Source organism: Schistocerca nitens, chromosome 3 (assembly GCF_023898315.1).
Source record: "Schistocerca nitens isolate TAMUIC-IGC-003100 chromosome 3, iqSchNite1.1, whole genome shotgun sequence".
In the NCBI taxonomy this organism is placed as follows: domain Eukaryota; kingdom Metazoa; phylum Arthropoda; class Insecta; order Orthoptera; family Acrididae; genus Schistocerca; species Schistocerca nitens.
The window spans coordinates 745525879-745541920 of NC_064616.1; the positions used below are offsets into that span (position 1 = coordinate 745525879).

Sequence of the window (16042 nt, forward strand, 5' to 3'; positions counted from 1 at the left end):
TAACTGCAGTTAGTTGTATTTTACAATTAACAGACTTCTCACAAAAACTAAGTTCACTAATGTAATCAGCTCATTCAAAATAATAATCTGTGTAATAAAATTAAGTCTAATTTAGCATAATTACTGACCTGAAATATTTATCTTTATGTTATTATATATTATGTAGGTGACGGTGTGAATGGTGAATAATACTCAGAACAAAAAAAAATAGTTATTTAAGAAGCATAGAAACAAAATGGATGGAAAGTTTATACCTTGCTGTGTCACATTATCACCAACAGTTGACTTGGGCAGCTTGAAAAGAGTTGAAATGTCCCTGATGGACTTGTTACTTGGGTGACATCAAATGAGTCAAGGGTGCCCATGCCCAGGGGCAGGGGTGTCCCCCCAGGTTCAGAACTATATCTTTCTTATGGCTGCTTAGGAGTCTATTCATCTTCCAAAATATTAAAAATACTCCAGACCCACAAGTTCTAGCCTCCCCCCCCCCCCCAATCAAACTATTGTATGGGTGCTCTTGCAATGGGTGGTCCACATTCAAAGTCACTGAGCTTCCTGACTAGTCCATTCTGCTGTTACTTCTACTCCCTACCTTCTTTTATATTGGCGGTGAGGGGGAGGAGGGAGGGGGAGAGGGGTCCACTTGTCATGACGTCTAGTTTACAATTCAGCATTATGTAGGGATATGTGGACACTTTTGATCAGTTAGTGCAAGTATGACCTATCATTCATATTTAATTCTTAATATGTTAACTTATTGATTATTTTTTCTTTGAGACTTTACATGACACCTAGTGAAAAATTATTGCATCTAGCTGCTTAATAAACTTGTGGATATGGTTTTATTTTTGTTTAATTCTTGCATAGATGTACAATAACAATTACTGACACATGGAAAAGTACTCAGTCTTTTTTTTTTTTTTTTTTTTTTTTTTTTTTTTTTTTTTTTTTTTTTATTGTGTTCATTTACATGTCGTACTCCATGCATCCCATTATGAAGAATGATCCCAGGATTGTTCAGTGAAGATACATCACCATTGAGATGCAGTTATAATAAAATGCTTCTGTAGAATTAAACAATAATTATTGTTAAAGTTGTTGGCCATACTACCATTCCCTTATTACATGGCATACTCTATTTATACTTACTTAAGTAGACTGCAAATTAACGTCACGTCTTGTATGGAAATAGATTATTATTCACTATACAGAAGAGACAATGAGCATTAACCAGACGTAAGCAAAGGATGATTACCAGCTGAGCTATAGACCATATTCCTGCTTCTGATAACTAACAAAACATGCGAACACTCAGTGTTTACACACTCAGCGACTTATTGTCTCTGCACTGCGGCCGAACTAGGTATTTTGTTTAAAACCATGACTGGTTTTGGCTCCCAATGCCTTTATCTCTTGGTAGATATCAAACATCCAGAGAGGACACAAGACAAGTGGCAGGATGCCCTATCAGGATGCCTGACATATACCACTAGATAATGGCCTTGGGGATGAAACTGGTCATGGTTTTAAATAAAAAGAAAAGTGCAACTGGTGGGGATATTTTCATCAAAACCACAACAAAGTTGCAGAATTGGCACCAAGATGTTCTGCATGCTGGACAAGAAATTAAGTTATTAATGTCAGCCACATTCAGCTAAGTAGCATTGTTGATAACTTGATGGTTCTGTTGGTCCATAGTCACAGGCTGGTGGTGACCACTTTGATGAATAGATAATTGGTTCATGGTCATACCCATGTGCAATGCTATACAGTGTAAGCAGCACTGTTGGTGGACCACATGACTGATTTCACATGTAGACCTGCCTGATGGAGTATTGTAACTAGGACGAAATAGGAGAAGGCAAGCAGATATATGGAACAGGACTTGTGCTTGGTTCTCCTGCAGAGATGTGGCTCATGGGGTTTGGAGCAGGAGTAGCATAGGAAAGGCCAAGGCTCTTATATGGGATAGTTGGGGAGTTGAATACCACTTTGAGTGGGGTGGGGAGGATAGTGAGGAAAATGGCTGAAATCTTGGCAGAAAAAATATTTTAATGGTTCCAGTTTTGGGTGGTGAAAGGGGTGCTCCTTTGTGGCTGCACAACAGTGGGGGAAGGGAACAGAGAGAATTGTGAAGGTGGTGGGGCGACAGAGGCAGAAAATGGGGAGGAACCAGGACCAGAGTTAGGAGGAGCATAGGGGACAGTGCAGATTTAAGCCAGGAAAATGTGGAATGAAAGGATGTTTTGCAGGGACAGTTCCCATTTGTGAAATCCAGAGAAGCTGATTTTCTGTGTGTGAGGATTAAGAAGGCAGTCTGTTTAATTATAAGTCTATGCAGTAGTTTTGGTAGAGTTAATATGTAGTGTGCCTGCTTTTGTAGCTGTATTATTCTGTAGTTCTCAGTTTTTAATTTATCTGTGTTCAGATAAAAATAAATGCCATAGAGAGCAATGTGTATAAAATGGGTATAAAATTACATTTAAGGTATTCACATGGAGTATACATGTTACAATTAACATCAAACAAAGTGATAGACTATAGAAAGCAAAAGTATACAGGGAAAGAATGGTTTAGTGTCAGTGTAAATATGAAATAAGTGTTTCTCAGTTTGATATCAAAATCTTACAGCTTTTATAGCTATAACTAATAAATTAGTAGACAGTTTATTCCTAAATGTAACTATCACCTTTTATTTACCTGTTGTTCACTATTGTTAATTCACTGGTTACATAGGAAATTTAACTGATGCAATGTGATTCCATACTTTGGCAGGTGGGAAACTGGGCATACTACAAAAAAGGAAGAAATGCGTGAAGAGAGAAAGCAGGAAATACAGAACATACGGTCAAGACTTTTTATGGTAATATTATTATCTATTAAAAATACATTACTCTTTCATATGTAATTGTAAATCAATAGTTTGTTTCATCTAGTAGCAACTGTGTGTGGTTATTTTTTTTAAAAAATGCAGGGAGCATATGTTGGATTAATCATAAATTTGTAGTTAATCCTGTGTTCTGTGGATCATTTTCATGATGCGGAATATGTCAGTTAGCAAAAGACTTTCAAAAAGTATTTTAAAATGGTTGGAACATCTTTCATCAAATATAAATAATTAAGGACTTAGAGTGACAATACAACAAATAATTGAGGTTCTGAGTTGTCGACTGTCAAATAGCTATATTTCAGGTGAATCCTTTTTCAGAGCTATACAGTACACATTCACACACCCACATACACCTGGAGACCTACAATGTTGCAGCTGACTACATAGTACCACCACTGCATCTCGACTGGGGTAATGTGTTGCAAGGGGAGAAATGAGGTGAGGAGTGGGAGGGAGGTTTGGAGAAGGGTGACTGGCAGTGGGGAGAGATAGGCAACAGGCTAACAGGCAGGGAATGTGGTGCTGGGTAGCTTGTTCTGGCCACGGGCTGATGGAATTGTGCAAAGTGCACAGTGTGTTTTGTCTTTGTTATGTAAACAACTTCGGTCTTATCTTAGTCTCTTAGTTTTGACAAACTTCCTATTGGCTTCTGTCTCTGGTTCCTCAGCTGACGTTCATCTGATGATTTTACTGACGTTTTGCTGGCATGAGTGGCTGGCAAAACATCAGTAAAATCATCAGACAAATGTCGGCTGAAGAACCCAAGAGAGAGAAGGCAATAGGAAGTTTGTCAACAAGTGACCATGAAAACCTAAACAATTTCTCTTAGTTTTGACATGTAAACACACAGTGCTGAGTTGTGAAAAGCTGTCTTGATGTAAATAAGTGACAAAAAAGGCACAGAAGTGCGTTTTCAGTCATCAATAATGAAGTCAACTTTCGACAAAGATGGAAACATGTATCAAATATAAGTAAAAAGTATTTTGTTTGCAATTATATTTTCCTGATATTAATTAAGTGGTGCAAGAATAGTAAATATTAATACCTAAAATGCATAGTACCTTGTAATTTTGCTGCATACTGATATGGAAAAAAGTTATTTCATCCTGTCTCCTGTAGATCAGAATAAGATGCTCTGGTGAGAGGACAAGAGGGAGTAAAATGTAGTGGGGGAGTGCTTTGGACAGGCCTTGCACCTGTGTCTTCAACAGGGGTGTGATCCATGTAGCAAAGAGTTGAGAGTAGGTGCAACATAAGGTTAGACTAGGATAAAAGTGTACATTGGGCGGGTGGTGGAATACCAACTTGGGAGTGGTGGGACAGATTGTGGATATGATGTTCCTGATTCCCAAGAAAAATAAGTATTCAAAACCCCATTGAGGAATACATTTAAACTGTGCCAGTGTGCAATGATACTAAGTAACTAGGGGGTGCACCTTTGCAGTTGAGTAGTGGGGATGGACAGAGAATTAGAGCTATGTGAGGATATGGCATGAGAAATTTGTTTGCAAGCTATTACTAGGGGGAGGGGGGATGAGGTTCGTCTGTGAAGGCTTTAGTAAGATCATCAGCATAATGGGCAAGGAATTGCTCATCACTGTAGAGTCTTTGGTAAAGACTTTCTAGTGTAGAAGGGATTGCAGCTTTCAAAATGGCTAATGGGCTTGATATGGACAGAGGTTTGTATGGGGCCATTGCAGAGGTGGAGATCAACACCCATTGAGTTGGTACAGTAGGCTGAGGAGGAATAGGTAGAGCAAGTGGGAGAAAAAAACGAAGATGGGAAGGAATGAGAGTAGAATGTCTTGGCTCTGGGTCCAGATCATCAAGATATAATCCATGACTCTAAACCAGACAAAGTGTTTGGGGTTTCAGGTAGCTGGGAACATTTCCTCTAGATGTGTCATAAAGAGATTTACATAAGAGAGTGCCATTGCAGGTGTTTATGGCCATGCTGCAAATTTGTTTGTATATCTTTCCTGAAGTAGTCATGTGAGAGCATGTAGTTTGTCCAGTTATAAGGAATGATGTGGTGGGTTTGAAGTTGGTAGGATGCTGGGAGAGGTAATATTTGATACTGATAAGGCCATGTGTGTGAAGAATATTGGTGTGTATGGATGTGGTGTTAACAGTGATGAGTAGGGATGTAAATGTTAATAGTGTTGGGATGGTTGAGAGACTATGGAGAAAATGGTTCATGTCTTTCATTTGGGTAGCTAGGCTGTGGGAAATGATCAACAAGCACCAAGGTTCTATCCATGGGAGTGCAGTAGCCAGCTACAATGGGAAACCCAGTATTATGAGACATGTGGTTGGAGTGAGGAGGGAGTCAGATTGAGGGGAGACATTCTGAGATGGGAATGTATGGGATGGAATCACTATGGCAGGTCTGGTGGGTAGAGAAATCAGACAGTTGGTGGATGCATTCTGTCAGGTAAGCACTGTGATACATCACAACAGTGGTGGAACATTTTTCTTCGGGGAGGATGACAAAATCAGCATCTTTCATAATTTTTAATGTCAACAAGACATTAAACACTAATCTTTCATCCTTTTTTAAGGTTGTTGATGGCTTTTCTTTTCCTCATTGAGAGGTTTGTGTCCTTGGGAAAGGACCTAGGAAAGAAGAATGAGGCCAGGCCAACCAGGGGGTGGTTAGGTGAGAGTGAGGTAAGGTTATGGTTGGATGAAGGTATGACCTAAGAGGTGCAAGATTCAAGGACAAATTTTTATTGCATTTGGTTGGAGTGTTTTGTAGCAAAAAAACATTTCCATTTTAGGAATCTGGAGAAACAGAGTAGATCTGTAACAAGTCCTGTATGATTGAGATTGGCTGTGGTGCTGAAAGTGAGGCTGTTGGATAGGACTGAGTCTTCTGTAGGATTGAGGGTTTTGGTATGCAGGTTTACAACAGCAATTTGTTTGTTTGGGTTGTGTTTTATGTGTGCTCTGCAGCTCTGAAGGAGGAGTCATCCAAAAGCTAGCAACATTCTGAGTCTTTTTTATGTGCATGTCAATGACTCAGAGCATCAATTATTCTGAGATGTTACATGTACTCTAAAAATTGTTTATAAATAACATTTTGATTTTCAACTTATTAAAAAAAGTAATCTGCAATTAATTCCTGTTATTAACAGTGTAAGTAACCACTAGTTTTGACTGGTTGTTAATATACTTTGTAGAAGTAGCTTGCTGTGGCTGCTTCTGCCTGTTAATGTATAACATGACTTATTCTGCTTCCTTGAAGACCCTGCTACAAAATAGGATGAAGTGATGAATGAATGAATGAAAGGAAGTTCACATTCTTTCCATAAAATTCTGCACTCAGAATTTTGCTTCTGCCTTTCTTGTGATGGAAGTTATTTGAAATTACTCTGTTAGATCTGTTTTTTTTATCTTTCTCTTTTTTAAGGTCTTTATTAATGTTTATGAATTGATACTCTGTTTTATTCATGTACCTACATAACTGTGAATAACAATTTTTTATATTTCAGATTCAAATAACTTCATAGTGGCTTTAAAATGGACAAATTATGTTATATCTGTTTTATATTTTGTGCATCCAGCTTCAACATTTGTTTTTTTGATAGTATTTAGATTATTACAAGAGCATGCTGAAAAGTAAAGAATCCAAATTTTGAATGTGAAAACTCTTAAAGGCTATTAAATAAAACAAATGTTATTAACATTCTACATCTTTATTCTTCATGTCTACACATTTATTTCTATCACCCAGGCAATGAACACATTTCTCCCAACAAGAGACCAGTTTGTTGATACCATCACCGTAAAATGTTTCACTTTCTTGACAGAATCACATCCTCACCTCTGCTTGAACTGCTTTATTACTATCAAAGTGATGTCCTTGAAGTTGTTATTTAAGTTGGAAAGAGATGAAAATTGGATGGGGCCATGTCGGGACTGTATAGAGGATGATCGATCACAGTGAATCCGAGGCGCCAGATTGTTGAAGATGTCGTAGCACTCATGTGGTCTGGCATTTTCATGCTCAAGGAGAGGGTGCTCCATGTGTGGACGTTTTGTGTGATGTGCACAAACTCTTTAAATTTGAATCTCGATTGCAGCACACTTTTTCTCATGCACTCACATGGTCATGTTGCACACCACTGCATTACACGCCCAAATGGCAGAGGGCTGCAAATATGTGTACACAAAGAATAAAGATGTAGAATGTGAATGAAGTTTGTTGTATTTAAATAGCTTTAAGAGTTTTTTTACATAAAAAATTCAGAGGCATTACTTTTCAGCATGCTGTCATATAATTCTGCCCAGTGCTGTAGGTGTTAAGTAATTGATGTTCATGGTGCACTCACTTTAACAAGAAAATCTATTTCACTCTCTACTCCTCAAAAAAGAAATAACTAACATATTAATTTAGGTGTACAAAATTGTCTGTAAATAGGTCATTGGCATATTGAAAAAATGTTACCATAAGTAACAGAAACATTTTTTTAGTTGTGTGCAGAGACTGAGTTAACAATTAAGATGTATCAACTATTTTCACTTTTCTTTACTAAATCAGATAGCACAGTGGTAAATGGCAGGGCTCTTGGTCTTGAGGAATGTAGAAGTCTAGTCTAATCATCCTAATTTTCATCTTCTTTGATTTCCTTAAATTACTCATAAAGGCACTGAAATAATTCCTTCAAAAAAGTTATAACAGATTCCTCTCTTCAGACATGTTTAACTGGGCTAGTTCTCCAACTGCTTAAATCCCACAGCCACTCCACTGTCAAACTAAATTAAGAAAAAGTTAAGATATAGAAAATTATTTTTAATACTTTTTCAGTAGTTACGTCAGTAAAGTGTAAAAATATATAAAATTATCACATTTGATTTAGGGAAAACAAGGAAAAATGAAAGAAATGTATGAACAAGCTGTAATGGAAAGTGAACGCAGTACCCAGAAGAAAGGTGTTGACATATGTTCTGAGAGGGCAAAGAGCCTCAAAGAAAAATTTGAACGTGGTGAAGTTGTACCTGATGATGAAGAGGAGGACATAACTGCAAGAGAAGAGCAACACAAGAAAGCAAAAGAACAAGAACTGAGTTTAGTAGAAGCAGGTATATCTATACATCAATTTCTTCATAAAGAAATCTATCACTATGACATGTAATCTATAAAATACAAATTTTATGTACCCACTTGCAAAAGAATATTTTCCAGTTCATACACAAAGAGAATATTATTCAGGAAACAATATTGCCATTTCCTGAAAATTTGTCACTGTTGTGTGTAATTTGTTGTTTGTTATTTTATTGACACACACTTTACTAAGTCTGTGTTGCATCATCAAAATACTGACGTAAAAACAAACAGCGCTGAACACTTAATGTAACTGGAAGAATCTGTATGCAACAGTAGTTTATTTGTGTGCACTTTTCATTGATGACATTTGTTATATCTTGCTATTATGTGGAATGAGTCAGTTGGTTTATGAATATAATACATTTTCCTCAGTGAATATAAGGCTACAAACTGATTAACTTTTATACTAATCCTAATCTACATTGCAGTTTAGTAACTGGACCTTTTCAGAAATAAATTTGTGAAGTAGATGTAGTTATCAAACAAAACTGAATTAAATTTGTTTCTAATTTCTTTTTTGCTTTCTGTTATTAGCTACCTCAAATTCTTAAGGGAAATGGTCAGACATTTTAATTGCTGAATACTTTGGCCTGTGTAAGGGTAGCATTAAATTGTGGGTAGTAGATGTCATTTTCATACCTAATTCTGTACTTATTATTCTACAATAATTTTCAAATTTTACCAGTTCTTAAAACAAATTCCATTATCAAGTAAATGTACTGTGAGGCTTTTTCTTAAACAGTTGGGTACATGAGGTTTGAGGATGTACACTATCATTGTCCTAACATTGTACTTCCATACAACAAATATTTTGTCTTTGGGCTTGGGCTGGTTCAAAATAACTGTTCCATCTGACATTTTAATCAAAGTTTGCAGAGAAGATTAATTTTGTACTTTCACCATGAAAATCAACAGTTGATCATCCAGTTTCATTTCTCATCAGGCTCTATTGCCATTGGCAATGTTATATCTTTCTGTATCTATAAAGAATTTATCGATTTGTGTTCTTTCTAAGTTAAATGATACACAGTTTAAATCAAACAGTAGTTTTTTTATTTTTTCGAAGCTTTGTTTTATTATTTCGTATGCTAGGCTTAGTAATGAAAACTGCATTGTAAACAAAGGAAACTTTTCCACTTTATCTGCATAAGAAGGAAGATAACTTATGTAATGTCCACCTCCGTACTTTAGTGTTCAACATGTCTGACTGTCATGCTGAGGACCTTGGTTCAATTGATGGTACTAACATGACTTTTTGTTAGGTCAAAGGACTGAAGCAGGGTATATTCAGGCTCATTATACCAACTGAGGAACTGCTTGAGTAAGAAGTAGTGGCTCTAAAGGTCAGAATTCTGACATCAGTGGGAGAGCTATGTGGTGATCACATGCTCCTCCATAACACACCCAAATGATGCCATTGCCAGAGTATGCCATGGCAGCTGATTATTACCATTTGGTCTTCTGTGCTTGATCACAGAACACCTTTTTATCATTTATACTTAGAAATAAAGGGAGTGAACACAATAGTGAACCTTGTGGAACACCACAAGTGACTTGTCCCCACTCAAAATATGACTCAGCATGAAAATTCACTGTGTTGTTGAACATGACTTTGTGGTTTAAGTTATCTAAATATAAGTGGAATATTTACCTTGTCAGCCACGAACTTAACATATCTCCATTGAATACCATAGACTGCGCTATTCCAGCTCAAGGTCACACAGGTGCTCGTGGGTGGGGTGGGCAGATGGCTTGCACTTGGGTTGTCAACAGTATCAGCTAGTGAATTACCATTGACTAAGCAAATACAATTGTAAGAAAATGTGTTTAATACAAACGTTTCAACAAATGTAAAAAATATTAACATTTTATTGTATTATTGGAACATGAAATTTATTTTTGTTCACAAGTGACAAAAATGTTTGATTTAAGTCCCAATGTTGCTACAAAATGCAGGATTCTCTTACATATTGACCATTCTGCAGTTTTTCCTGGCAGAAAATAGTTGTCCACAATGAAATGTGGACCCAGACATAAACATGATATTGACCAGATTTCTGTGTATTTTGGGAAACTGCTCTATATGTATACCATGGAACCATTGTTACAAATTGTTGCTGCTGTAATATCTGTCCTTGAACAGAGCTGTCAATTGCATTTCCAAAGGTACAGTATCTGGTGAACTGAAAACAGAGTGATAAATAAATTCAATTCATTTTCTATGCTACATGGGTCTTGACCCCTTGTGTTGAAACTCTGATGAAGTTGAACAATCTTTCCGTGACATACCATGAAACATGTGTCTGAAGGTAACTGTAGAAATGAAAGACATTCCAGAAGTGTTATGTTAGCTGTCTTTCAAATACCTGTAGATGAAGTTTGTTCATGAATGCATTAATTTTATTGTACATGTTGATAACCAGTACCTATTTCTTTGAGGTGTCATGTTCTGTTATTTAAATGTCTCATAATATGAGTGAGATAGGCTGTGTGCAAACTACAGAGAACAAAGTGTGAATATGGTGCAATAGAGCCCCTTGGATTTAGCCTACTTACCTATGCCTGGCTCACTGGTGAAATGTGAATGCTCATGAATTGCCATGCTCTGTGGGGCAGAATAGGAACAGCCTGCTGTAGACAGATCACAAAAAATACTAATATTTGAAATTTTGTTAATTAATATATTAATAAATTTCAGTAGTTTACAAGAAAAATGCAGCACTCAAAAAGACATTTTTCTTGTAAACTACTGCAATTTATATACAGCTGCTGCAAAAGTGGAATGGAACTTGGTTAACATTTAAATACACAGTAAAGGGGGTGACAGAAGGCATGTTTGGTGACAAGGCCATCCTGGAGTCAAAATTGTGTTCAACTCAAAACCTTGTATTTGTAGATATGCTCAATCATTTTCTGAAACTGTTGAGAATTATATTAATAGTGAAACTTTAATACCAATTCTGGTGCCTCTCTTAAGAAGGAATGTTACAATGTCATACTTCTGTCTTTCAGGTAAAATACTTTGCAATGGAAGTGGATTATGTGTCTGACTCAGTACAGCTACTGTCTTACTCTTCGCAAAAAAAGAAAAAGAAAATATTAGTGCAGCTTGCTGAGCTTGTTCTGTGATGAAACATTTGGTCATTTTCTTACTAAATCACCTTGTTCCTTGACAGATCTCTCTGTCTTTACTTCTTACTACTTTCCACATTGTTTTTATTTTATTTTTTGACATTATTAATTTGCACAACATGCAACCTTTTGAATTTTCAACATCTGTTCTCAGTTAAAAAAAAAACACCCATATAATAAGTATCTTTGCTTATCATGATCATTTTGTGTACTTGTCTCTACCTACAACATGAACTTTAATGCCTTTGTTATGTGAGGTCTTCACTGTACCACTGATACTGTATTTTGCAGTTTTCATTGGGAAGCAACAGTTCAACTGTTTAAGCTCTACATCTCCATTTGATCTCTGCAAACCCCGGTGAAGTGTATGGAAGAGGAATCTGAGTGTTGTATGACATGTTAAATTTCTTTCACATTCCATTTGCATATGGAGCATGGGAAGAATGTCTGCTTAAATGCCCCTGTGTATGTTATAATTAGTCTAATTTTTACAATGTTGTCACTGCAAGAGTGATCAGTAGGTGCTTAAGTGTATTTCAAGGTTCTTCAGTTAATACTTGTCCTTGAATATTTGTAAGTAGGCTTTTGAGGGATAATTGGCATCTATCTTCAAGCATACGCCAGTTCAGGTTTTGCAGCATTTCTGTGACATTCCTCAATGAGTTAAAAATTCTTCTATGTACATGTTCAGTATCCCCCACTAGTCCTATTTGGTGGGGGGCCTACACACATAAAGAATATCCTAAGATTGGATGCACAAATCTTTTGTAAGCAGTCTCCTCTTTTTTCCATCTACCCTGCCAATGAACTGAAGTCTGCTTCATCTATGTCTGAGCCTATGTACCTATTTCACATCTTCACAAACTGTTACATCCAGATATTTGTATAAGTTGACTGATCCCAGTTGTGACTCATGGTATTGAAATCATAAGGTACAAGGTTTCTGTCTTTCATGCAGTTGCACAATTTTATGTTGCTGTACATTTAAAACAAATTACAAATCTTACTACTACTTTGAGATCATAAGATCAGTCTGGATATTTGTGAAGCTTTTTTTTTCTAAACAGTACTTCATTGTAGATAACTACATCATGTGCAGAAAGTCTGAGGTTACTATTAATGTTGTCTGCCAGGTCATTAATATATATCATGAGCAGCAATGGTCTCAACATTCTTCCCTGAGGCTCTAGAAATGAGTAAAATTTAATGTTCACATGGGGACTACCATGTAAAATATTCCCCTGTCTCTGTAGTTGGCAGTTATACTTATGGCAAAAGTAGATGATCTTAAAAAATTTTTTTACAAGTTTTCTATATAGTTTCCATAATTAAAGGGGTGTTCCCTCAAAATTCTATATCAACTTTGAGAAGAATGATGATAAATTCTGCATCACATCATAACTGGAGATGAGACACGTGTCTTGCACCAAATGCCAGAGATGAAGAGCAACTCTTAAGAAATGGTACAGATCTCATTTTGATCAAAATAAAACTAAAAGTGCATACATACACTTGACATTTCAAAAATTGTTTCACTGCATTTTGCAGATGGAAAATGCTCTTAACTTTATGTAAAGACATAAACTAACCAACTCTTATATTTACTACCATATTTGTCAGTGACTCTGGTGTGCTCAAACATAAATAGTTTTGTCTATGACATTATTCATGAACAGTTCACAACATCTATACACTGAGGTGTTGGACCACCTTTTGCCCAGAATACTGCAGCAACTCAATGTGGCATGGACTCAACAAGTCATTGGAAGTCCCCTGCAGAAATATTAAGCCATACTGCCTTTATAACCATCCATAGTTGTGAAGGTGTTGACAGTACAGAATGTTGTGCATGATCTGACCTCTCGATTATGGCCCATAAATGTGCAGTGGTATCCATTTTTGGTGATCTTTATGGCCAAATCATTTGCTCAATTTGCCCAGAATGTTCTTCTAACCAGTGATGAACAATTGTGACATGACGTTATTGTTTGGGAACATGAAGTCCATGAATGGCTGCAAATGGTCTCCATGTAGCCAAACATAATCATTTCCAGTCAATGATTGGTTCAGCTGGACCAGAGGACTTTGCCCATTCCATATAAACACAGCCCACAACCACTATGCAGCCAGCAACAGTTTGCACAGTACCTTGTTGACAAATTGGCTCCTTGGCTTCATGGGTCTGCACCACACTCAAACAATACAATCACCTTTTACCATCTGAAATTGGGATGCATCTGGCCAGGCCACAGTTTTACAGTTGTCTAGGGTCCAACTGATGTGGTCATGAGCCCAGGAGAGCCACTGTGGGTGATGTCATACTGTTAGCAAAGGGACTCGCATCGGTCATCTGCTGACATTGCCCATTAATGCCACATTTCGCCACACGGTCCTAATTGATAAGTTCGTTGAATGTCTCACATTCATTTCTGTAGTTATTTCATGCAGAGTTGCTTGTCTGTTAGCACTGACAACTCTAAGCAAACACCACTGCTTTCAGTCATTAAGTAAGGGCCGTCGGCCATAGAATTGTCCAGGGTGAGCAGTAATGCCCAAAATTTAGTATTTTTGGCACTCTCTTCACACTGTAGATCTTAGAATATTGAATTCCCCAATGCTTTCTGAAATGGAATAGCCAATGCATCTAACTCCATCTACCATTCCATGTTCACAGTCTGTTGATTCCTGTTGTGTGGGCATACTCACATCAGAAGCCTTTTCATATGAATCACCTGAGTACAAATGACAGCTCTTCCAATGCACTAGCCTTTCATACGTTGTATACATGATACTATCACCATCTGTAAATGTGCACATCTTTACCCCATGACTTTTGTCTCCTCAGTGTAAATGGCCTATTAGGTAATGTCAGGAGCTCCTTGAATCTGTTTTTACTATTTTGTGGCAGTTCCATGAATCATTAACTTTGTGTGCATTGCATACTTTCTTTCATTTGCATTAATATGTTTGGATAACATCTCACCTACACAAAAAGTATTCCAATTTGAAAGATGGCTTTGATCCAGTAACCAGACAAGGATATGATCTGTATAATGCAGCCAACCAGTTACAATAGGATTGAACTTGACCTGATTTTGACACTGACTATTGGGGTCTTCATCAGAAAAACCAAAATCATTTACATATAGCAGATTAAAAAACTAGTAATATAGAGGAAAAATCAAGACTACATGGTTATTACACTGAACAGATTTATGAGGTGATTATACTCACATGTAGTGACAGTTGAAAACAGATTTACAAGCAAACTGCACTCATCATGTAAAATAACTTCTTAATATTGTATTTAAAACCATATAAAATTTACAGATCTTGGAACTGACATAACAATGGTACTTTTCTGTAAGAATTACAGCTACATGACATAGCACACTGCACACAGCTTCTATTGACTATGGAAGAAATCAGCTGCTTACAGTAGCAAAAATATTTTAAATAGCATATAAGTACTCACCTCACAAGTCAACAGCCAGCATTATGGAAAATAAAAATTTATACACAACAATGCAATAGCAAATGTGCTATACATTTTGTATGAAAACAAATGAAAAGGAAAGAGGAAGATGATATTTTACAGTCTACTCTGAGGAAAGTGAGGAGTCAATTTTAGGTACTTCTAAGTAAGGGCTTCATACAATTGAAGAAATTTTTATTATGTAGTTGTAACTGCTCATTCAAAATGAAACCCTCATTAACAGAAAAGCTTTTTTAAAATCTGTAATTCTTCAAGAACATCAAATCCGAAGCCTTTCCTTTCTGCATGCAGGATACAGACGTCATGAACTTCTTTTGGCTATGGCCTCTAATTAATAAGTGATCAGCAAAGGACAAGTTACATATACTTGTAGCTTCCTTTTTCCCACAGATGTTCTTTAAATCTAACAGCAGTTGCCCATCCTGTCTGTCCTATGTAATATGCTGGAAATATGTCATAGCTAATTTTATAGACACCTGAGTTTTTTATGGGAATGCCCTGGTTTCAAACTATTTTTGAAGCTATTCCTAGTAGAAAATGCTGATTTACAGTCATACTTGTTTTGGAGGAGACACTGATCCTGTGAGATAAGGATACTCAGAATGGTATTTAGAAAAAATTTTCCATTTGATTATATTAATTATTAGGAGAAGTGTCAAGAATGGTGATTCTATTATTGGTTTTATTTTTGAGAATATTGTCCACTATGGTTTGTTAATACCCATTATTGACTGTATATCTAAAAACAAATATGATGTGACTTACCAAATGAAAGTGCTGGCAGGTCGATAGACACACAAACAAACACCTTCCCACATCACTGATCTTTTTTAGCCCCTTCCCACAAGTTTTAACGTAATTATTTCTTCGTCAGACAATTTCCCACATCACTGATCTTTTTTAGCCACTTCCCACAAGTTTTAACGTCATTATTTCTTCGTCAGACAAACCCTCTATTATATTCATATCCATTATTGACTGTGATAGTTTTAATCTAATTCATCTCAGCATCAAGATTTTCATCAGATAATGGAATGGAAACAGCTCTATATGTGGAAGTATGAAAAAAAGTTTTTTGTGAGAATGAGGGAGTGTTGAACAGGATGGTATTATTTAATCAGTGCAGGTTTCTTTGCAAAATATTGAAAGAAATTTTGATGTCAATTATTGTTAATTTAGATCCAAATAATTTAATTGGCAGAATTCGTTTTCAAGCTCACATTTGAAAATAATGCTCTTATGAGGCACTCTGTAAATGATCAAAATGTCATCTACATGTCTGTATTATGAATGAATACCTAGAATGGTAGCTGAAAACTTTTAAAAAAATATTTCTTCGAAGGAATTTATGACTGTGTCTGCAAGAATATCAACTAATGGATTATCCTTTGCAAGACCATCTGATTGCTGATGC

The 16042-nt window shown here is 36.4% G+C and overlaps 1 protein-coding gene across 4 annotated transcripts in view; it reads left to right on the forward strand.

The window, feature by feature from the left end:
* Positions 1-16042, forward strand: part of LOC126248726 (LIM domain and actin-binding protein 1) — a 212605-nt gene that overhangs the window by 157830 nt on the left and 38733 nt on the right. For all 4 annotated transcript variants that reach the window (XM_049950041.1, XM_049950043.1, XM_049950044.1 and 1 more), the window contains 2 exons: positions 2776-2863; positions 7753-7975. In XM_049950041.1, the coding sequence (XP_049805998.1) occupies positions 2776-2863; positions 7753-7975 (311 nt within the window). The remainder of the gene's footprint in view (positions 1-2775; positions 2864-7752; positions 7976-16042) is intronic.